General features: G+C 48.6%; 1 protein-coding gene and 2 long non-coding RNA genes across 14 annotated transcripts; 1 reads left to right on the top strand and 2 right to left on the bottom strand.

Moving 5' to 3' along the window:
- Positions 1 to 857: 857 nt before the first annotated feature.
- LOC110295418 (uncharacterized) lies at positions 858 to 4,230 on the bottom strand. 2 transcript variants are annotated; one of them, XR_015046869.1, is made up of 4 exons: positions 3,982 to 4,230; positions 3,465 to 3,729; positions 2,447 to 2,553; positions 858 to 1,219 (listed from the first exon to the last, which is right to left on the bottom strand). It is a non-coding gene; the product is annotated as an uncharacterized LOC110295418 (long non-coding RNA). The 2 variants fall into 2 exon arrangements; XR_002378061.2 differs by having other exon boundaries at positions 3,469 to 3,729.
- A 1,944-nt stretch (positions 4,231 to 6,174) lies between these two features.
- On the bottom strand, positions 6,175 to 9,578 carry LOC115031136 (uncharacterized). Of its 2 annotated transcripts, XR_015047021.1 has the most exons (4): positions 9,473 to 9,578; positions 8,626 to 8,735; positions 7,756 to 8,171; positions 6,175 to 6,570 (listed from the first exon to the last, which is right to left on the bottom strand). It is a non-coding gene; the product is annotated as an uncharacterized LOC115031136 (long non-coding RNA). The 2 variants fall into 2 exon arrangements; XR_003836765.2 differs by lacking the exon at positions 8,626 to 8,735 and having other exon boundaries at positions 9,473 to 9,575.
- Positions 9,579 to 9,589: 11 nt separating this feature from the next.
- On the top strand, positions 9,590 to 23,486 carry Zdhhc4 (zDHHC palmitoyltransferase 4). 10 transcript variants are annotated; one of them, XM_021162593.3, is made up of 8 exons: positions 9,591 to 9,659; positions 10,366 to 10,489; positions 12,497 to 12,621; positions 13,748 to 13,821; positions 15,108 to 15,286; positions 17,753 to 17,878; positions 19,350 to 19,594; positions 23,143 to 23,486. In XM_021162593.3, the coding sequence occupies exons 2-8, from the start codon at positions 10,462 to 10,464 to the stop codon at positions 23,431 to 23,433; spliced, it is 1,068 nt and encodes a 355-aa protein (XP_021018252.1). In that variant the 5' UTR covers positions 9,591 to 9,659; positions 10,366 to 10,461; the 3' UTR covers positions 23,434 to 23,486. The 10 variants fall into 10 exon arrangements, with proteins under 10 accessions (XP_085693530.1, XP_085693529.1, XP_021018252.1 ...); XM_021162595.3 differs by having other exon boundaries at positions 10,366 to 10,545; XM_021162594.3 differs by having other exon boundaries at positions 9,600 to 9,726.
- The last annotated feature ends 138 nt before the right edge of the window (positions 23,487 to 23,624 follow it).

Here is a 23,624-nt window from a genome sequence, read left to right as displayed (position 1 = left end):
ATTATACAAGAAAGCAGGCTGAGCAAGCCATGATGAGCAAGCCACTAAGCAGTATCTCTTTATGGCCTCTTTGTGAGCTCCTGCCTCCAGGTTCCTGCCCTGTGTGAGTTCCTGTCCCAGCTTCCTTTTGTGGCAGACTGCAAATGTGAAAGTGTAAGCCAAATAAACCCTTTCCTTCCTAACTTGCTCTTGGTCATGGTGTTTCATCATAGTAACAGAAACCCTGAGACAAATGCCATCACTGGGACATGTTAAAGCTTTCCCTATCAAAGTAGACGGTATATTAGTCAGTGTCACTAATACTAGCTGCTGTGACAAACAGCCCCAACTTCAGTGCTGGGAGCCCCAAGGTTGATTGCTCTGAGCTCTCTAGTGTATGTGGTTCACACATACGTGGCTTTAATCCTCTCTTACATACACTCCAATGTTACTTCATCTTGTTTTCTGTGTCTTTAGAAACTGTTATTGCTTTCATATATGGCTCTCCCTATAGTGGGCATGGACCCTTTACATTGAATAATGAGCACCTGGTAAGCCAGGGATGGTGGGTACCTCATGTCCTTCTCGATTCCATGGAGCCTGTGGGAGGCTCTTTCTAGCCTTTCCCATTGGCCTTACCTATTGGCACTTCACTGGGGAGGGAGATCAGGACACACCTCCTGCCAGCTTCCTTTGTGTGTGCACACGAACGTGTATGTGTGTGAAGGCCAGAGTTGACACTGAGTGTCTTCCTTAATTTTTCCACCTTATTATATATGTGTGCTTGTGTTCTTTGTGTGTGCCCATGAATACACATGCAGAGACCAGAGAAAGCCTTATTCCATCCAGACAGGGTCTCATGTTGAACTGAGCCCACCATTCCCGCTGCACTGGCTGGCCAACAAGCCCTTGTAATCCACTTGTCTCTGACACCTCCCTACCGATGGGATCACAGGAATGCACAGTCATCCTTATGTGGATCCTGGAGATTTGAACTAGCTCCTCTCGCTTGCCCAGCAGGTGTTCTTGCTCACGGAGCCATCTCTGTTGCTTTATATCCCTCTTTGTCCCGCTGGCCCTGCGACGACGTGAGAGCATCTTTGCCTCTTCTCTCGCTCCTCCTAGGGAATGACATCCTTCCTCCATGACCTTGCACCGCTCTGAAACAGCAGCTCCGTGGATAACGTTTCCTTCTCCTGACTTTGAATATACATTTCCTTGAATCTGCACTGGGAGGCAGCTGCCAGGAAGGAACTTATTAATAGATTTGCCTTTGAGTCCAGAAACTAGAGGACAGGCGCCATGGACTCTCAGCACCTATGACATCCACTTCTGCATCCTTGGGTCCATATTGAATTCAGGGGACATTTCTGACATGCTCCTCCCACCATTCCAAATATTACAACTTATTATACACCATGCATAGACTGCCTACCTGGGATCTGTGCTTCTTCCTACCACCCCTGAATTTTCTTTCTGGAGTTCTCCCCTTGTCTGACCAGCTACTGAGTGGAGAGAATTCCCTCCTCCCATCCCACATGTATACTGCTTCAGCATGGCCGTAGGTCATACAACTCATGCTAAGGGCACACTCGATTTTCTCGCCCTTGTCCTTGGTTCAAGGGTGAACCTATGTCAGGAGCTAGCCCCGGCAAGGTGAGCTTCAGCATTTCGAGTGGAATACTAGGCTGCCTCTCTTTCCCCTTTTCCTCTAACCGTCTATGAAAGTGGGAGCTTGATGACACATTGCTCTACTGAGAAGCCTGAAGTTCAAACCCAAGCATCTCTAACTAAAGGATAAGAACGCCCCCTTCTGGCCTCTGTGAGCATCTGCATGCATGCGCATATGTGCATAGACATACAAAAAAATAAACTTTTGAAAACAAATAAAGCACCCTGACACCTTGTTCTAGTTTTATTTCCATTACTGTGATAGAATAACCTCACTAAAAAACAATTTAGGGGAGCAAGGGTGTATTTTAAGCTCATAACTCCAGGTTACAGGATAGCAGGTAAGTTAATTGCAGCTGAGAGCAGAAGGAAATGCATGAGTGGGTACTTAGAACCCAGTTAGCTTTCCCTACTCTTATACAGGTTCAAAACCAGGTAATGGTTCCACTCACAGTTACAATCAAGGTAATTCCTCACTGACATGTCCATAGGCCAACCTGAGCAGTTTTATCTAAAAACTGTAGTGTAGGCAGCCAATGCCTAAAAGATGGCGCCAGTTGTGGTACACTGTGGCTGTAAACACCACCACTGCGCGCAGGCACTAGCCCGAATCTGGCGCCAACCCCTCCCGAGCGGGTGCATGCAAATTAAGGTGCCAGCAGACTGACCAATCCCAGGAGGACACAAAGCTTTTCCCTGTGCTGGGGTGTATATCAGGAGTCCTCCCTGGGTTCCCGGGGTTCCCGTAGCATCGAGGCGTTCCTGCAATAAAGCTGTTGAGAAGAATCGGACTGACCTGTTGTGTTTTCCTTGCCTGACAAGGTGGGCGCAACACTGTAGCAGTAGGTAGTTAGCTAACCCGCTCTGTGATGGGTTACACTCGAGCACCAACCCCAGAGCTCTCTGGATTTGTGAACGAAACACACAGAGACACACATCAGTTAATTTTGATATGCCGTGACTAGCTTAATGACTGAGTGCTCCTAAACCTTCTCCTGCTAGCAAACACCTGCCTCTGGTTCTCCTGAGTTAACATCTTCTAAATTCTAGATTTCATCTCTGCTTCCCCAGACCCAATCCGGGAAGTGACCCATGGCCACTTTCCCTGATTCTCACGTATGAGCGTGCCTTTAGGTCTGGCCTTTCTTCTGTCTCGTCATGGAGATCTCTCTTCCTTTCTCCCGATTCCTTGCCCATGCACATCTCAAAGTCTCACTTCAGTCTATCTGCCCGGCCATTGGCTCTTTATTGATTGATCAAAAACCAGTTGGGAACAAGGACCTTCAGTGTTTGGACACTGAGATTCCCCATTTTGGGAGCCAGATTAGTTCAAAGCATTAGTATAAATCCCCAACACAAAACCCCACTATAACTCTCTTCCTAGATGACGCTACATTGTGTCAAGTTTATTATTAAACAGCTAACCATCAGTCTTACTCCAGAGCCTTCTTGCTTTGTCCTTCTGTTCTGACTGCATTTGTTAATGCCGAGGGTCCTGTTTATGACATTGGTGACCAACATTTGGTGGGTAAATTCTCTTATCCTTACTTTCGAGTTGGAAGAAACCAGAAGACAAAAGAGGCCAGGTAATCCACCCGGGGTCACACACAGCATGCGCTATCGGAAGCCAGGAAACGCGATCCCTGAGCATGCGCATCAGTGCCTCTACAGCTACTCTGCTTAAAGAAAATGTTTCTCCCTTAACAGGAACTGTTTCCTGCCTCTAGAGTGTCAGGCAAAGCTCCAGACTTGTGAGCCCCACCCATGTTTATTACAGAATGTCCACAGGCCCCGTTTGGTAAAGGTTAGCTTACTCACTGTGTAGACCAGGCTGGCCTTACACGCACAATCTTCCTGCCTCGGCCTCCCCAGTACCGGGATGGTAGGCGTGTCCCACTCTGCCTGGCTCTGTGTGCCACTCTTTATCACTCTTTATCCTTGCTTGAGTTCCCAGCCAATATTTCCATCCTGTGTTTCTTGTTGGAACTACCTTTTTGTCAGTCCGAAGCAGAGCTCAGAGGGGGTCAGGACGCACTCAGGGTCAAAAGTGTTACTTCTCTCACTGCTGTTGAGAAATACCTGGCAGATGAGACTTAAGTAAGAGCTTGTTAGTTTTTGTTTTATGTCTGTGAGGATATGTATGTGTGTGTGTGTGTGTGTGTGTGTGTGTGTGTTGTGAACCGAATGTTAGCGTCCAGTGTTTTCCCTAATTACTCTCTGTCTTACATATAGAATCTCTCAGTTGTAGCCAGAACCTGCTGAATCAGCATGCTGGGGATGTGGAGTGGGGGAGGAGCTGTCGTTTGTGCATTCATGTGTTTCCATGCCCACCTGGCATTATACGGGGATTCAAACTCCTGTCCTCACGCTTATGCAGCAAGCTCTTTGCCCGCGGAGTCATCTCTCCAGCCCTCAGGGTTTATTTTTATAGGCTTTTGATTCCGGAAGTTATGGTGGTCGAGTTTGAGACGGTTGAACACATTGTATCTGTGGTCAGGACGGCCAGAGGCAAACATTGGTGTTCAGCTCACTTTCCAAAGACCCAGCCCCACAGCATCAGCATGCCCCTACTGAGCGGGTCTTCCCGCCTCTGTTAAACTCTGTGTAGTGTTGTCATGGATACCCAGAGGTGTGTCTCCCGGGTGATTCCAAATGCAAACAAGCCGACAATGAAAACTAGTATGTGTTCCACAGGTTCCTGTTTTGAGTACTTGGACCCAGCTGGGGACGCTATTTCCATACCAAGTCCCTTCCTTGTCTCATTTTCTGCTCCCGGTCAACCATTGCCAAGTATCACCCACCTTCTGCGAAACAATCCCACCACCATGGTGTTCTGCCCAAGTGCATGGAGCCAAGCAGCTATGCACTGAACCCTCTGAAACCTCAAACAAATCCTCCCTTGCTTACGTCGTCTCCAGCAAGTCACTGCTACACAAAAGTACTCAAAACAGAGAACTATACAGTTTAGGAACAGTCCAAAATGAGTTCCAAAATGGAGATTTGAGGTTCCTAAGCACAGCGAAGTCATCGCAGAAGCAAAAACAAGTGCAAATTCCAAAAAAGTGAATTCGGCACCCACAGGCTGATACAAGCCAGTTCACAGGGATATGCTGTGGCGCCATCTACTGGCCAGAGTAATTTTTGTTCTGCCTCTGCCCCCCCCCCCCCCTCTCTCTCTCTCTCTCTCTCTCTCTCTCTCTCTCTCTCTCTCTCTCACACACACACACACACAGAATAACTTGTGGGAATCAATTCTTCCCTATGATTATGCAGGTCCTGGAGATGAAATTTAGGTCGTCAGGGCAGTCAGCACCCTTACCCTCTGAGCCACCTAGCAGGCCCTGTTTGAACATTTCCTTCAGTACAAATTTCCATCAGGTATAACTCACCCCCTCCCCATTTATCCAGCCCGTTTTTATTGAGCATCTACTATGGGGTTCAGATTCTAAAACAGTTGCTACTGATATTACAACAAACTAAAACAAGGCAGGTTTCACCCACAAAGAAAACCACTTCTATTATATCCCTTCTTCTCCCAGTCTGTTTTACCTTGGAAAAATTTCCCATGACCAATACATGTCTCCTGCATGAACAGCTATGCAATCTTTATGTCTCTGTGTATGTGCTTGTGAGCATGTGCGCAGAGGTCAGAGGTCATTCCTTAGGAGACACCCACTTGCCTTTATAGCTTATTTACGTGTATGTGTGTTGCACACACACATGTGTAATGGGCCCCATGCACACATAGAGGCTGGAGGAGGAGGCCACTGTCATTCTCTACCACTTTCCAGCTATTCCTCAGAGGCAGTGTCTCCTAACAAACTCAGAGCTCTTGTTTCTTCCAGGTAGGCTGACAACCAGCAAGCCCCAGTGATCCTCCTGCCTCTGCCCACTCAAGGCTGGGGTTGAAAGTCTGTAGGGAGTACCGGAGAGATGGCTCAGCAGTTAGGAGCACTGACTGCTCTTCCAGAGGTCATGAGTTCAATTCCCTGCAACCACATGGTGGCTCACAACCATCTGTAATGGGATCCAACGCCCTCTTTCTGGTGTGTCTGAAGAGAGCAACAGTGTACTCACATTAAGTAAATGTTTAAAAAAGAATTATATAAAAAAAGAAATGGTTACTTAAAAAGAAAATCTGCAGGGTCCCACTTTTGCTTTGGTGTAGGGATACTGGGAGATGGACTCTGGACCTCTGAGTTGAGCTATGATGCTAGTCTCCAACTTTTTTTTTTTTTTTTTTAAGAGCTTCTCATTGGGATATGTAGCAAATCTACCAGCCTAGACCTGCTATCCTATCAGCCAGCCCCTTTGATCTTCCGGATTCTGACTTCCAGCACTGGGTCACGGGAGCATGCCATCATTCCTGGCTTGTTGTGTGTGGTTTTTTCCCCCCCCCCTCTAAAACAGAGTTTCTCTGTGTAGCTCTGGCTGTTCTGGAACTCACTCCATAGACCAGGCTGGCCATGCATTCACAGAGATCCACCTGCCTCTGCCTCCTGAGTGCTGGGATTAAAGGCCTTCGACATTATGCTTGACTATTTGATTTATTTTAAAAGTGGATCTTCATATCGTGGCAAGTACTCTGCACCTGAGCCAGCTCCCCCAGCCCAGCGAGGGAGTCTGTATCCCATTTCTCTAATGTCTCAGACAGTCCTCCCAGGGACAAGGGATCATGGTGTAAAATGGTTGATCCTGTCAACCCATCCCATGGCAGGTTAAAACAAACAACAACAAAACCCAACTTGACATCACAGGTCCAGTTTCAGGGCTGGCAGGGAAATCTAAGAATTCTTTGCTCCGTGCATCAAAGGCCACACAGTCCTTTCCAGAAGGCTTGAGTAGAGTCCTTGTATTTTGGCTTCAGTCTTTTTTCCTATTGTCTTATAAAGCAAATTCCAGCATTTGTGACTGGAGGTTCTGAGTGACAGAGAGGAAAAAAGAAAAGCTGGAGAAACATTTGTTTTCAAAAGTCATCAAAGCACTGAGAAATTTACCCACAACTTTTACTGTGGAGACCGGGTTCTGTCACGTCTAACCTGAGTTCCCCTTGGCCTCTCTATCCTCCTGTATCAAGCACGCTCCTGAGTATGTCTGTGTGTCCAGGTCCAGGCTGGCCTCAAACTCACAACTCTCTCCCTCCAACCTCTTGAATTTCCTCTTTTACACCCCCAGCCCCCAGAATTACAGGACTGTACTACCAGATCTGGTTCTGTGTAATTTTTTAAGCTACAAATACATCATTGAAAAACTATTTGTAACATTACAAAGTAGACAAGCAATGGTGGCACATGCCTTTGATCCCAGCACTCAGGAGGCAAAGGCAGGCAGATCTCTGTGAATTCCAGGCCAGCCTGGTCTACAGGGTGAGTTCCAGAACAGGACCACCAGAGAAACCCTTTCTTGAACTGCCCTCCCCTGTAAAAAGAAATAGACAAAGGAGAATAGAACACAGTGTCCTACAGTAAGAATGTTTTTGTTTTGTTTTTCCAGACTGAGCCTCACTGTATGGTCTGGCTATCCTGGAACTCACTATATACACTAGACTGGCCTCTAACTTATAGAAATCCATCTGCCCTTGCCTCCTTCTGGATGCTGGTATTAAAGGTATGCACCATCACTCCTGGCTGAAACTGTCTATAGAGATAGGTGTGTCCAATCTGTGGCCTACACACTGAATGCAGGGTCTCATGTAACCTAAGGTGGCTTCGAACTTGTGTAACTGAGGATGACTTTAAACTTATACTCCTTCTGCCTTCACCTCCCCAGAAATAGCATTAGAGGCTTGTGCCACCATGCTAGGTTTCATATGGTGCCTGAGATGGAACCCACGGTCTACCCAGTGACCTACAGTCCCAGTGGAGAGTTCTGCAATTTCTATTGACTGTTATGTCCCCTTGACCAAGAAACTCAGCTGGTACCTATTAGTCAATATGTGTTTATTGAATGAATATGTATTCATAAATACAAAATGCTTTTTTGGCCAGCCCGATAATCCCAGCACTCATGAAGCCCACTCAAGAGGTACCAGCCTGGGGTACATCAATGAGAAATTGCATCTCTCACCAAAAAAAAAAAAAAAAAAAAAGTTTGCAGGGTACATACTAAATGAGGATGCTTCCATCACAGATGAGGTGGTCAGTGAAGATTTTGTCCTGGATAACTTAACTCACTTATATCCCAACCCTTCTCTTTGTGTGATATGATAACAGAAAGGCAACAGAACACAGGATGAAATGGATGACTGAATTGAGAATCAAAGTTAGTCAGAACAGAAACTTTCTAGAGAAGACCACGAAGTCCTTCATTTACATGGGGGAAAGAAAGAAAATTCAAGATATTTAATTACAGCAGGGTGGAGACTGCTTGATGAAGCAGTAGCCTTCTCTGGATGCCAGATGGTCTCTGTATGTAACCAGTCTTTCAGGACTCCCCACATCTGCTCATTATGTTCCCAACATTGCAAAGGCCTTGGATACAATAGATTCAGAAAGGTAGCTGGTGTTTTCTTTTTCTTTTTTCTAAAAGGAAAAAGGATTGAGAAGCTGGGGTAGGAAGCAAAGCAAACAGGAGAAGGGAGCTTTGAGGCTAATGCTTAGAGATCAGACATTTTTCCTCAAAGGGAACCTGTTTTTCAGAGGTGTCAAGAATGGTTCTCGAGGACCTGGGGGCACTCAAAGCAGCACCCCCCAGGAACCTTCTCAGTGCTATGTTTAGCAGCAGCTCCTCTCAAGTCAAGCCTGCCCATTATCAAAACAGCCTTTTTATCCTCAGGGATAAAACACTAGTCACTGCTCCCCACAGGGAGGACGTTAAAGCTGTGCACAGAGATGGCAGGAGTAGGGGCATGCAGTCAGCAGAATCTGACTCACATGGGGACATACTGTGACCCCTGCAGTGGAACATGCTGGGACTGTTGGGACAGGGCCCAGTGGTGTGTCTGCCAGGAAGACACAGGTGCCCCTGTCTAGGTACCTGCTGAGTGGTCAAGGGTTACTGCCGAGTTATCCTCCCGAACCGACCCAAGACAGCCTTCATATTCTGTCAAAAGTGCTCGAAAATTCCAGTTCCTGTGTTAGGTGTACCTGCCATCCCAACCAAAGTTAGGCTGAGACAGGAGGTTCAAAAGCCCAAGGCCAGCCTGGTATAATTTGATGGGACTTTAATTTTATTTGCTCATTTGTTTTGTTTTAGAAAAGGTCTAGCTACATAGCCCTGCCTGGCCCGGAACTCATGTAAACCAGGCTGGCCTCTGACTCAGCAAGACCTGCCTCTGTCTCCTTAGGGCCGTGAATAAAGTCATAGGCCACTATGCCTAGCTGAGATCATATTTTGGAAAGAAATTCTTAAAAAGAAAATAGCTAGGGCTAGAGAAATGGCTCAGCGGTTAAGAGCACTGACTGCTCTTCCAGAGGTCCTGAGTTCAAATCCCTGCAACCACATGGTGGCTCACAACCATCTGTAATGGGATCTGATGCCCTCTTCTGGTGTGTCTGGAGACAGCGACATTGGACTCACATAAAATAAATAAAACAAATCTTTAAAAAAAAAAAAAAAGAAGAAAAAGAAAATAGCTTTTTAAATCTACGCACATACAAGAAGTCAGAATTACACTCAGCGGATCACAACAAGCAAACACACCCACAAGAATCAAATCAAGGCCACCAAAATGGGACAGGGTTGGGAGAACGAAGGACTCGTACATAATGCATACGCAGTAAACTGTCAAGTAATAATAAAAGTGCGAAGGAAGAGAGAGCAGAGGACGAGGGAGGGAGAAAGACAGACGTTAAGAGAAAAAGAAAAGAGAAAGAAAACCTACGACGGTACGGAAACAATCTGCTCGCAGAACCAGAGGCCAAAGACAATAATTCCCGTCCTCCCGCTACTTTTTTCCGTCGGAAGTCGCCTCCGTCGCGGGCACTGATGATGCCATGGACGCGCCGGAAGTCTCGGGGAGCGCTCCGCTGGGGTCCGCTGGCAGCGGCTGACAGTTGGCCGGGTTTGGGGTAAGGCGGCTCCGGAAGGCTCTGTGACACCCCGGCTGGGCGGCGGCCGTCGGGACCCCGTGTTTGAGTGAGAGCACAGTCGTCTCCGAGCCCCCTGCATCCCGCTCGCTGTGTCCCGTCCTCTCCGAGCCCCCTGCATCCCGCTCGCTGTGTCCCGTCCTCTCTGAGCCCCCTGCATCCCGCTCGCTGTGTCCCGTCCTCTCTGAGCCCCCTGCATCCCGCTCGCTGTGTCCCCTCCTCTTCCAGTCGCTGTCCGGGCTCCGGACGCAGTTGCTGTCTCCCAGCCTGCTTCCGAGCCTCCCTTGTCTCCTCTGAGCCTGATGCCTCCGGGATCTGGTTGTGGGATGGTCTCCATTCACCACTGCCCTTCCCTGGTTTCCCGCAGCTGCAGATTCTGTGACCTCAAGCACGCAAGGGCCTTGAATAATGTATCCGGAAAGTGTCCAGCAAAGGGAAACGACTGGGGCCCTACCCCACGTGGACAACCTCACCCTGAGTCTGGACCCCGGTGTGGGCGCCTCAGCGATAGGCGTAGTGACAGTGACAGCTATAGGGATGGTAGACCCCCAAACTAGTGGACTTTGAAGTTTTCTTCCCAGGTCAGCAGCGGTACAGCATCCTCTACTTCTGAGCGCCTTTCACAGTGCACTCTGCCAAGGAGACTTATTCAGCAGTGTGTAAGTGTTGCGTTTGATTGTCTCCGCAGCCAGTTCCAGCCTCCTGGAACAACCATGTCGCCAGTTTTGCGCATGACAAATTCACGGCGCTGCCCAAGCGGAGCTGCTATCTGAATTCTCCGAGGATGTGGCAAAGGGGAATGAACGCAAAAGGTGCCGCTGGAAGTGTCCGACCTAGAGAAATATGTAGACGGGAGCCCTGTTACCTTGTGAGAATGGCCTTTTTTGTTTTTTTCCTTTTTGTTAATAGTTTCTGTTTTGATTCTCTGCGTTGGAATTTTGGTCCAGAATCCTGCCTGGTAAAGCCAATGTCAGTGTTCCCAGTTTCTTAACACGGGCTTTTTATATTGCATCATTCTGGTCTGGAGGGTGATGGGTGACATCATGACCCCTGACCTGTTAAATACGCCCAAGTTTGGGTGAGGGATCCTGACTACCTCTAGAAGTTGCTCATTCTGATGAGGTCGGCAGGTTCTTTGACAGGACTTTTATCAGTATCCCTGTGAATATTTAAAGACGTAAAAGGGTGTGTTGCTGGGTGTGGTGGTGCACTTCTGGAATCCCAACCCTTTGAAAGCTGAGGCAGGAGAATTCTGAGTTCCAAACTAGCCTGGCCTGCATAGTCAGACCCTGTCTCAAAAAACAAGGGGTTGGTGGGCTGGGAGCTTGCTCGGTGAGTGAGGGTGCTTACTGTGCAAGCATGAAGTCCTGAGCTTGGATCCCCAGCACCAACATGAGTGTGCTTTAATGCCTGTCAGCCTCGCCACAAAACATTGAGCTCCAGGTCCGAGCTGCAGATCCCAGAGGCTCTCAGTCTTCCTAATGCTGTGACCTCTTAATACAGTTCTTCATGTTGTGGGGACCCTCAGCCATAAAATTACTTTCCTTGCTACTTCACACGTGTGATTTTGCTTCTGTTAAAAATCCTATGTAAAGGTCTATGCTTCTGGTTTAGCAGTGCAGGTCTACAGTCCAGCACGGGGGAGGGGGACAGGAGGCTCTGTTGAGCTTGCTGGCCAGCCAGTCTAGCTGAGCTTGTGAGCTATAGGTTCAGAGAGGGAGCACGTCATACAAGATGTGGGAAGGGGCTGGGGTGGTGGCTCTCTTATAGATTGCTTGCCCAGCATACGGGACATGAAGTCCTAGGTTCAATTCTCAATATTGATGGGGGTGGGGTGGGAAGGAACCCACTAGACTTGAGGTTGCCTTGACCAATACTTTGGATGGAGAGCTAGCTTAGCGAAGTACTTGTCTTGCAAGTGTGAAGACCAGAGTTCAAATCCCCAGAACATATGTAGATGTAGCAGTATATGCCTATGTAATCCCAGTTTTCCCACTGTGAACTGGGAGAGTCCTCAGAAACACACAGGCCAGCTAGCCTGGCAGACACCATGGAGAGCAAGCAAGAAACCCTGTCTCAAACAAGGTGGAGGGTGAGAACTAATACCAGAGGTTGTCTTCTGACTGCCACATACACCTTAGGGTGTACATCAACACACACACACACACACACACACACACACACACACACAAATCCTCAGAAACTAAAAGTCAGTCTGGGCATGGTTACACACACCTTTAATCCTAGTACTTGTGATGCAGAGTCAAGTGGATCTCTATTGAGGCCAGCTCGGTCTATGTTGTGAGACCTTATGTCATATAACAAAATAATAGCCGAGCCCCAGTGCTAGTGAGATGTCTCACTGGGGAAGGGCATCGGCTGCCGTGCTTGAAGAACCTGTGTTCGAACCCCCAGGACTCACATGGTGGAAGGAGAGAAACAACTCTTAAAAGTTGTCACACACAAACACACACACACACACACTGTGGTACTCACATATGCACAGAGACAAATAAATAGAATGTAATTTAAAATGAAGGGGAGCATGATTGAAGAAGATACCCTATCTCAACCTCTGGCTCAAGGCACACATGAACATGTCCATGCACACTTGCAGACACACGTGCACACACAGACATGTGCACACACTGCCTACAGACAAACTCATGAAAGGATTTGTTCATCTTGAGGATGACCTAATCCCACCAAGCAATCCACGTGTGAGTCTCACCTGCAGGAGTGAGCCCAGGGCCGGAATACATGCTGGGAATAAATTCCTCAACAGCAGCTGCTCACGCCTGCCGTCTCTTCCTTCGCAGCCTCCAGCATGGACTTCCTGGTTCTCTTCTTGTTCTACTTGGCCTTCTTATTGATTTGTGTTGTCGTGATCTGCATCTTCACAAAAAGCCAGCGTTTGAAGGCCATGGTCCTTGGAGGAGCACAGGTAGCACTGGTCCTTGGGTACTGCCCGATTTTGAATACTGTGTTACCAGACCAGGTGATGGGGTCTTGTCTTTAATCCTGGCACTTGGGAGGCTGAGACTTCAGGGCCAGTTGGGGCTACATCGCAAGAGCCTGTGTTCAAACAAACAAAACGTTGTCTTTTTGCTTTGAGATAGGTCGAATAGGTCGAATTTTCAAGGTTGGCTTTTTAAACAGTGTGTAATGTCTATATTTGGTTGTGACTCCTGTTTGCCTAGACATGCTTGTAGCAGGTGTGAACTCGGGAGGACACAAGTGACCAGAAAGCTGAGCATCTAGTTGTTAATCTTCTCTTCACATTGTCCCATCTGTCTTCCCTTGGGGGTCAAAGCAAAGTGGGGGCAAGTAGACACGAAGGGGTTGACTTGGGAGGGCCCTGGGGATCTGGAGGCTGATCTTGAGCATGGAGCAGAACCGAGGGTTAGGGAAGCCCATGTCCACAGCAGCCTCTGCACACTCCCTTTCCCCACAGACTCCGACAGACACATTCTGTGTAGTCAAGGTAGAAATGGAGATGTTCTCTACACCTCCTAAATCCTAGCACTTAGGAAGCTGAGACAGGAGGATTATGAATTCCAGGCTAGCTCGGATTATGTAATGAGGCTGTTTCAAACACAGAGCGGAGCCGAGGAGATGGCTGGGCAGTCACAGAGCTGCCGTGCAACCAGAACTGGAGGGATGGCAGAGAAGCAATCCAAGAGAATGAAGAGTAAGGAGACTCAGATCCCCAGAGCACACATAAATGCTGGCCTGGCCGGGATGGTGGCCAGCCTGTATCTCAGTATTTGGTGGAGGCAATGACAGGGGATCTGCAGGGCAAACTGTCTGGCTAGACGAGCCACACAGTGAGAGACCCTGGGCCAGGAGAGCTGCCAGGGAAGATATCTGAGTCTGACCACACGCATGTGCTCATGTGTGGACACAGGCACACCACACACACAGGCACCACAAACACGTGAGCGAGTTCGTAGCTTGCTTTTCTGCTATCTGAAGAGAAGATGATAGACTCACCTCCGTTGCATGTGGAGGACCTCCTTATGGGGAATGAAGGGTGAGAGGTGAGGCTGACCCTTCTCCTGTGATTTCAGGTGTGCTCCAGGGTAATCCCACAGTGCCTCCAGAGGGCCGTGCAGACGTTTCTTCATCAGCTCTTCCACACACGGTATTTGTGGCTCAGGGTCCGCGCACGGCCACATTCAGCCTGGGTGATTAATTGCTGCTATTCTATAGCCTGTGGGAGCACTTTGTGGTTTCCAGCACAGGGAAGGATGCTGGAAGTTTCGAGAGTGCTGGGCTTGGACTCTCTCCTTATCGATCAGTTACCATTTGTCTATGGGATTTAGGGTGACTAGTTTGTTTTTTCATTTATGGATTGACTGGTGCTGGGGATTGAGCTGGAGTTGTTGGGCTTATCTGGTGTGCTCTCTGTCTCAGCCACTGAAGTCTGTCCCCACACCGACATGACATGGCCAGTTTGTTGTCTGAGACATGCTTCTGAGACAGAGCCTTAACTTACTATGTAGCCCTACCTAGCCTGGTTCTTTCTGGGTAGCCTAGGCTGAACTCAGACTCAAGACAAACCTGGCTCTGCCTTGAAGTACTGCCATGCAATCTCATTCTGCAGCCCAGGCTGGGTTGAAACTGACTACAGAGGCTAGACTGGCCACAAACTGATGACAGTCCTGTAGCCCCAGCCAACCACGTGCTGGCATCACAGTCATGAGACACTCGCCCACTGCCATCATGTCTTCTTTCCAGTAAAGATGCTTACAAAGGAGCAGCGGAGTCTAAATATGTCTGTAAGAATATGCAAAGTATGCTTACGTTCTTCATTTAATTATGATTTTGTGCCTAAATGTAGGTGCACCACACATGTGTAGCAGCTGGTAGAGGTCAGAAGAGGACATTGGGTCCCTAGGACTAGAGTTACAGATGGTTGTGAACTGCCCTGTGGGTGCTGGGAACTGAACTTAGTCCACTGCAAGAGCAAGTGCTCTAGCCACTGTTCCGCCTCCCCAGCCCCAGTTACTGCTTACCACCACTCCTTCAACCTCCACTGCCACCACCACTGTTGACAGGGTCTCACGATGTAGCTCTCGCTAGCCTAGAACTTTCTATGTAGAACCCAGCGATCTGCCTGCCCTTGCCTCCTGATTGCTGGGATTAAAGATGTGGATTGCCATGCCTGGCTTTTATTTTGCTTCTGAGACAGAGCCTTAACTTACTATGTAGCCCTGCATAGCCTGGTTCTTTCTGGGTAGTCTAGGCTGAACTCAGACTCAAGATAAACCTGGCTCTGCCTTGAAGTACTGGGATCACAGGCATGTGCTACCACTTTGGGCCTTGTTTAACCCTTACAGGAGGAGGTTGGCCCGGGTCGTGTTCCTCGGATTCATGTGGCTTTGTCCTGGAATGGCCTGTGCATACTCCCCGTGTGCTTCCTTGCAGCCACCCCACCTTCATCGTCTTGCACCTGCTCTTGCAAGGGCTAGTGTATGCAGAATACACCTGCGAGGTCTTCGGCTATTGCCGGGAGCTGGAGTTCTCTCTGCCTTACCTTCTCCTGCCCTATGTGCTGCTGAGCGTGAACCTGGTGTTCTTCACCCTGACTTGTGCCGCCAATCCTGGTAAGTCAGCTGTCAGGGCCATAACAGCTCAAGCCTAATGCTTATGCTGTCGGTTACGGAGCTGTTCCCTAGGACATGGCAGGAGACCCCACTGTTACGGTTCCACTGTCTTTGAGTTTTGAATATTTTCTTTTTTTTTTTTGGATTTATTTGGTTTTTTTTTTTTGGTGTGGGGATGTTGTTTTTGTTTTTGTTTGGTTTTTTGAGACAGGGTTTCTCTGTGTAGCCCTGGCTGTCCTGGAATTCACTCTGTAGACCAGGCTGGCCTTGAACTCAGAAACCCGCCTGCCTCTGCCTCCCGAGTGCTGGGATTAAAGGCGTGCGCCACCACGCCCGAGTTTTGAATATTTTCCAATTATATTTTTGGTCTTTGGTCCATGAGTTATTTAAAACTTTGAAATATATACACCAGTGTGAGATGTTCTAATATAGGATGTTTATTTTGAGGCCAGGCTTGTTCCTCAGGCTGACGTGAACCTGGGACCTTCCTACGTCCAGAATGCTGGGGTCACAGCACAGGCACGTGCCACCACACTGGCTTCAATGCCCTTCTTAGTTTTGACATATTCAGAATTGCATATGTCCATGGAGAGCTGCGGCCACTGGGACACAGCTTCCTTTTTACTTTTTATATTTTAAAAACATTTTTTTTTTATCTTATGTATGTGAGTCCACTGTCGCTCTCTTCAGACACACACCAGAAGAGGGCAACAGATCCCGTTACAGATGGTTGTGAGCCACCATGTGGGTGCTGGGACTTGAACCTGGGACCTCTGGAAGAGCAGTCAGTGCTCTTACCTGCTAGTCATCTCTCCAGCCTCTTTATTTTATTTTTAATTATGTGCCTTTCTGTGTGTGTGTGTGTGGTATGTTCATGTACATGTGGAGGCCAGAGGGGGTGTGTCTGCATGCCTGTGTGATTTATTTTCTTTCTTACTTTGTTTTTTGTTTTTCTAAAAAATTATTTTTAATTTTTTTAATAGTTCAGTTGCTATCCCCCTCCCAGTCCACCTTCTAACAGTTGCTCATCCCATTCCTCTTTCTCCATCTTCAAGAGGATATCCCCACCTCCACCCCGACCCCACTAGTTCTACCTACCTCCTGGGGCCTCAAGTCTGTTGAGGGTTAGTATATTCTGTTGTGTATATACTCTCACTGAGGCCAGACCCAGCAGTCCTCTGTGTATGTGTCGGGGGCCTCAGACCAGCTGGGGTATGTATGCTGCCTGGTTGATGGCTCAGTGTCTGAGAGATCTCGAGAGTCCAGGTTAGTTGAGACTGCTGGTCTTCCAATGGAGTCCCCCTCTCCTTCAGCTTCTTCCAGCCTGTTTTTTTTTTCAAACAAACAAACAAACAAACAAACAAGCAAACAGGGTTTCTCTGTGTAGCCCTAGCTGTCCTGGAACTCACTTTGTAGATCAGGCTGGCCTCGAACTCAGAAACTTACCTGCCTCTACCTCCCAAGTGCCGGGATTCACACTACAATATGGATGAACCATGCAATGTTCTGCTGGGTGTTGGAAGTCAGTACTAAAAGCTGTAGATTATATTTCTCCATTTCTAAAAACTTCTCTTCTTTCTTGCAATGATGCTAGGATTGAACTTAGAGCCTGCTGAGTGCTGCTAGTGCCCGGCCGATGCACGACTCCCAGCCATAGGGTTCCATGTCCGTGAGCGTTAGAGAGGGGCTGGGAGTAGCTGATGGCTGCACAGTTCTGGTACCCCTGTCAGCCACGGAGCTCAGCGTGCTTTAAGTCGTAGCATTTGGGAAGCTGGGGCAGCCTGGGCTACAGTGTGAAACTGTCGTAAGAAATCAAGTACGGGGCCAGCAAGGTGGCTCAGTGGTAAAGCACTTGTTGCACAGGCCAAGTCTGGAACTGAATTTGATCCTTAAAACTGCATACAGGTGGGTGGAGAGACTGGACTCCACATGGTGGTTCTCTGGCCTTCACCTGTGCTGTAGACACATTCTAACTCAGACACATGGTACTAACTAAATGAAAGAAGTGCCTTGGATTCCTGCGGTATCGCCCAGTAAGTCAGTCAGTTACGCAGAGTGAGCTAGGGACTGGGTGGCTGCTGGGTGGGTGAAGTGCTTCTGTGCAAGCACAAGGACTCGAGTTTAGGAAAGGTGGGGGCGGGGGGCAGTGGTGCTAACTGTACTCCCATACTGGGTGTAGACAGAAGGCGTCCTCACGCCTTCTGTCCAACCAGCGTGGCCCAGTTCCTGAGCCCTAAGTGAGTGAAAATCCATCTCAAAAAAAAGTTGTCTAACAACATCGGAGGTTAACCTCCAACTTCCACACACATGCGTACCTGCACAGCATCCCCACACATGAAGACCACAGAAGAGAAAGTACATTTCTTAAAAGAGTAATCACAGCGGTTTCAGCTGCATTGTGCCAGTTTGGGTTTTATGAGCCTGGCAACCACATTGTGTGAAAATGACGTCCATCCCTTCTCTCAGGCACCGTCACTAAAGCAAACGAATCATTACTTCTGCAAGTCTATAAATTCGATGATGTGATGTTTCCAAAGAACTCGAGGTGCCCCACTTGCGATTTAAGGAAACCAGCCCGCTCCAAGCACTGCAGTAAGTGTGGCTCCCGGGGCTCTCTGACTTCCCCTCCCTGGCACGCACTGGCCTGTTCATGGGGGAAGGCTGGCAGGGCAGAGACACCAAGCTCCGTGTTGGCATTCTCCAAGGTTTCCAGCAGCTGTGCCCAGAACCGAAATTCTTCCCTTCACCCAGCCACACTGATGGTGGTTGGCAGAACACTAACTGAAATGGGGTCAAAGGGTGAGGGGCACACGTCTAACACGTGAAGGCCTGGGCTCCTGAGAGTGTTCACATCAAGTATTGGACTCCATCTTGTGCTACCTCCATGTTCACAGCGAATGCAAGAGTTTTGTATAAGTCAAAAGCAACTAAATCTGCTAATGTCCAGAAACTACTTGTTCAGATTTCTCTCGTCCCCAGTTGGTGTTCAGTGACTATAATAGTTACACACTGCAGTTCGGTTTAAGATATACATGTGTGTGCTTGTGTGTGCATGTGTGGGTAGATGTGTGGCATGTGCATGTGTGTGCATGTGTGGGTAGATGTGTGGCATGTGCATGTGTGGGTAGATGTGTGGCATGTGCATGTGTGTGCATGTGTGGGTAGATGTGTGGCATATGTGTGTATGTGTGGGTAGATGTGTGGCATGTGCATGTGTGTGCATGTGTGGGTAGATGTGTGGCATGTGTGTGCATGTGTGGGTAGATGTGTGGCATGTGCATGTGTGTGTATGTGTGGGTAGATGTGTGGCATGTGTGTGTATGTGTGGGTAGATGTGTGGCATGTGCATGTGTGTGTATGTGTGGGTAGATGTGTGGCATGTGCATGTGTGTGTATGTGTGGGTAGATGTGTGGCATATGTGTGTATGTGTGGGTAGATGTGTGGCATGTGCATGTGTGTGTATGTGTGGGTAGATGTGTGTCATGTGTGTGCATGTGTGGGTAGATGTGTGTCATGTGCATGTGTGTGCATGTGTGTGTATATGTGTGACATGTGTGTGCATGTGTGCATGTGTGGGTAGATGTGTGGCATGTGCATGTGTGGGTAGATGTGTGGCATGTGCATGTGTGTACATGTGTGGGTAGATGTGTGGCATGTGCATGTGTGGGTAGATGTGTGGCATGTGTGTGCATGTGTGCATGTGTGGGTAGATGTGTTGCATGTGCATGTAGAGGCTGGAGGTTGATGTCGGGCATCTCCTTTAGTCACTCTTCACCTTATACATGGATGACTGAGCTGGCTCTCCCTGAGGTAGCCAGCTTGCTCAGGTAACCTGGCCGAGCCTGCCTGTCATCCATCCATCTGGGACCTGAGCTGCAGGCATGCTTGCAGAGCAGGCTCTTGCCCCAGAACTATTTCCCAGCAGCATGGCCTGCAGCTCTGAAAGCCAGGTGACAACAGCTGCCCCGTCCCCAACTGTCAGTGCTGACAGTGAAAACTCCAGGGTCATTTTGTATTGTCTCACCAAGGAGGAGGCCAGCTGAAGCAGTCCTTTCTCTGCAGGGCTGTGTGACCGCTGTGTGCACCGGTTCGACCATCACTGTGTTTGGGTGAACAACTGCATCGGGGCCTGGAACACCAGGTACTTCCTCATTTACCTCCTGACGCTGACGGCTTCTGCTGCCACCATAGCCACTGTGACTGCTGCTTTTCTGCTCCGCCTAGTGACAGTGTCTGATCTCTACCAGGAAACTTACCTAGATGACTTGGGGCATTTCCAGGCTGTGGACACTGTCTTTCTTATTCAGGTAATTTTGCGGTGGGTCTCAGGAAAACATGAAGCTACTCTTTTATCATTTAAAAAAAATTCCTTTTATTAATTCTTTGAGAATGTCATACATGCATACAGTGTATCTTGCCCCTCCCAACTTTGTGTCCTCTCTGGGCTGCCCATATATACTGATAGGTGTGGGACCATTTACTAGATCATGCTCAACCTTCCTGGACCCACACCCTGAAAGGAAACTGACTGTCCCTGCCCCAGAAGCCATTAGCTGCCTCCAGCTCCTCAGCTAGGCTGTGGGCTTTGCTCCTCTCTGCCCTGTGGAATGTTGCCTGGCTTGATCTTGTGCAGACAACTGCGTCTGCTATGAGTTCATGATTCTGTCTTGTCCAGAGACACTGTTTTACTCTGATCCCCCTGGCCTCTGGCTAAAGAGGCTTTCTGTTCCCCTCCCCTGTCCTGTGATGGTTCCTGGGCCTTAGGTTTGTCTGTGTGTATATATGTGTGTGTGTGTGTGTGTGTGTGTGTGTGTGTGTGTGTGTGAGAGAGAGAGAGAGAGAGAGAGAGAGAGAGAGAGAGAGAGAGATGAATGTTCTGTCCTGTTTATGGCTGAGCACACTCTCACTCTTGACTGAATGTCGGCATTAGCCACTGTCCACTGTGCAAAGAATTTTCTCTGAAAGGTCTGAGACCTGCGCTAACCTAGGGTGTAGAGACGGCTTCAGAGGGCAGTTTGATACCGTGACCATTTAGCAATCCCTGGGACCATTGAGTCCTTAGGCTCTTGGTCCTTTATTCTTTTTGTTTTTGTTTAAATCCCTGACTTGCTGGCCTAGAACTTAATATGTAGATCATATTAAGTCTTGAACTCGCCGGGCGTGGTGGCGCACTCCTTTGATCCCAGCACTCAGGAGGCAGAGGCAGGCGGATTTCTGAGTTCGAGGCCAGCCTGGTCTACAGAGTGAGTTCCAGGACAGCCAGGGCTACACAGAGAAACCCTGTCTCAAACAAACAAACAAACAAACAAACAAACAAACAAGTCTTGAACTCAGGAGATCTGCCTAGAGAGGTTTGAAGTTAAAAGTGTTGTGCCATTACACCCAGCTAATATATGGGTTTTAAAAGTTAATGTAGCGGAACTTATTTATTAAAGGCAGGCTTTGAATTTTTGATCCTTTTGCTTCCCATCCTGTGTGCTGGGATAACTGGTGTGCACCACTCTGCCTGGTGTATGCAGAGCTGGAGATGAAGCTTCAGGGCTTTGTGAATGGACAAGTCAGTAGTGTTGGGGTGCTCAGGGTGTGGGCAAGCACATCACCGCTTCTGCGTTTGAGACCACTTTATTCCCCCAGAGGAAGCCTCGCCACCCCTCCTCCCCAGCCATGCTAACCACTCATGGGCTTCCTGTCTCCAGTTTCCTGTACCTGACATTGCAGGGTTCAGTTGTGCAGTCTGTGACCCTCCACACTGGCTCCTCACAGTGCTTGCTGTACAGCCCATGCTGTCGCCCCAGTATGTTCTTTATTATTCCTTTCTCTGACCACACCGCTCCCGTTCACCAGCACGGTATATTTTACACATTGAGAAGGTGGTAGATATTTGGCTACTCCAGTTTTTAGTTATTTTTGAGTAATGTTGCTGTGAGCAGCACACACACATTTCTAGTTACCACGTCTTCATTTCTCATGGCTGTGTGCTTAGAAGTAGATTTATTTATAAGGTCCTGTGGTGCCTTTTAACCACTTGAGCAATAGCTCGAATGTTTCCTACAAGCAGTGTATAAGGCTTCCAGTTTATCTGCATCTTCACCAACACATTAAATTACCTACCTCTATAGGTTTTTGTTTTGTTTGGGGTAGGGTATCACCACGTAACCCAGGCTTGCTCAGATCCTCAATCCTCCCGCCTCACCTTCCCAAGTGCTGGGAATGCATGGATTACTGCCCTGCCCAGTTGGTATTGGATTTTGGTCTAAGAAAGCTGAGATGCCCTTTGCCTACCGTCGGTCTCTTCTCTCCATGACTTGAGTTACACAGTTGCTCTAATTAAGAGTTTTGATTAGTATTTTTTCTTCCTCTGACTTCCAAAAACATTGAATTCTAATTTTTTACCCCTCCTATTCAGATAAGTAAGCACTTGGCTCAGGGTTCTATATGGCTGAGTGGGTAAGGCCCTTGCCATACAAACGAGGACCTCACTTCGGATCCCAGAACCCGTGTAGAGCACAGTGTAGCGGCACACATCTGGGATGGAGAGGCTGAGAGGTGGAGACAGAAAATCCCAGAAGCTCACAGGCTAGGCTAGCCTGGCATTGCAGCAGCAAGCTAGCTTCTAGCAAGGTAGAAAAGCACGGACAGATGCCTGACCCCATGCTCTGATGCAGACACGCATCATGGCGTGAACACCCACAGAGAACTCTTGCCCCAAAGGTTTAAAAGGGAACACGCAGTGTGAGACCTCCGCCCTGCCCGTCCTGTGCCAGTTCCCAGATGTGGCCTGGCCTTAGACCCTCACTGTCCTCGTGCCATAGTCACACAACACACCAGGGAGAGCCACGAGCCTTTCTGTTCTCACTGCGCACCAATCCACAGTCTGAGTTGACATTAATCGCTCCTTGGTGTGCTGTGCTGTGACTGACCCAGAGTCTCATTCTTCCTCACGCACGGCCATTTCGTCTGCTATTGTTTTGTTTTGATGTCTTGAGTCAAGGCCTTACTGTGACTTGGGCTGGCCTGAAACTTGCCAACCGTTTCAGCCTTGTGAGTGTTATGCTCACCAGCCTGCACCATCGCTCATAGGCAGAGATGCTGGAGGGCCGGGTACTGCTGTCAGTGCCCCTGGCCTGGTGTTCCTGTGCTCGGTGGCTTTAAAGAGACAGTGGTTTGCCTCGCAGGATTTTAGTTTAATGCACGAGCTGGCCGGGCGTGGTGGCGCACGCCTTTAATCCCAGCACTCGGGAGGCAGAGGCAGGTGGATTTCTGAGTTCGAGGCAAGCCTGGTCTACAGAGTGAGTTCCAGGACAGCCAGGGCTATACAGAGAAACCCTGTCTCAAAAAACCAAAAAAAAAAAAAAAAAAAAATGCACGAGCTGTCTCCACATATTTGTCTTGTAAACAGCAGACTGGCAAAGTACTGTCTGTGTCTTGAGTGACCTTTCTGCCTGTGTGAAAGTTATCCTGCAACAAGCTCTCACACACACTAGCATCATGCCTGGGCTGCCTGTCTGTGTCTGTGTTGACTATGACTCAAATCTATGTTCAAAGGGTCAGATTTGAGGCAACTGAAGTGCATATGTGTGTGTATCTGTGTGCTTGCACTTATGCAATACATGCATGTGACAGACAGACAGGGAGACAGACAGACAGAGACAGAGGCACAGAAAGAGAAATAGGGAATTTTGAATGTGGGGCCTCCTGAATGCTGGGGCATTGGCGCGTTTTTCAGCTGTATATACTGCCTGGTGGGTCAGAGCTGATGCAGCAGGTCAGCCGAGTGGTGAGTCTGCACCACAGGGTCAGGGCTGTGCTCAGGCATCGAAGGCTATTTGCTAACACTCTGGTTTTCTGCCCACAGCACCTGTTCCTGGCATTTCCAAGGATTGTCTTCCTACTGGGCTTTGTCATCGTTTTGAGCATGCTCCTGACTGGCTACTTGTGCTTTGCTCTGTACCTGGCTTCCACCAACCAGACCACAAATGAATGGTATAAAGGCGACTGGGCCTGGTGCCAGCGCTGGCCTCTGGTAGCTTGGTCCCCATCAGCCGAGCCCCAGATCCACCAGAACATTCACTCCAATGGGTTTAGGAGCAACCTTCGAGAGATCTTTCTACCTGCTACCCCCAGTTACAAGAAAAAGAAGAAATAGAGCAGAAGTGCCCTGCCTTTTAAATACAGTGCACACCTACTTGTACACATGGATATTTGTTTTCTCATCATTGTCTGTGTTGGTTTCTGCTGTGTGGGCGTGAGTGGGCTTTAGTGGGGAAAAAGAGATGGGAAGCTAGGCTTGCTGAGTTCTATTGTCTCCCAGGGCAGATCTCCCTCCTGCCTATATTC

The sequence above is a fragment of the Mus caroli genome, unplaced genomic scaffold (genome assembly GCF_978045245.1).
Source record: "Mus caroli unplaced genomic scaffold, Mus_caroli_1 scaffold_4, whole genome shotgun sequence".
NCBI classification, from domain to species: domain Eukaryota; kingdom Metazoa; phylum Chordata; class Mammalia; order Rodentia; family Muridae; genus Mus; species Mus caroli.
The sequence above is the reverse complement of the archived record's forward strand: the minus strand, read 5'-3'. Positions and strand labels throughout refer to the sequence as shown.

What these genes read in the sequence shown, in the direction of transcription:
- Zdhhc4 (XM_021162593.3), top strand. Translation starts at nt 10,462, where the DNA reads ATGTGGCAAAGGGGAATGAACGCAAAAG. An exon ending in AAGGGGAATGAACGCAAAAG is followed by an intron (nt 10,490 to 12,496) that starts GTGCCGCTGGAA and finishes CTTCCTTCGCAG; the next exon opens with CCTCCAGCATGGACTTCCTG. An exon ending in GACTTGTGCCGCCAATCCTG is followed by an intron (nt 15,287 to 17,752) that starts GTAAGTCAGCTG and finishes CCCTTCTCTCAG; the next exon opens with GCACCGTCACTAAAGCAAAC.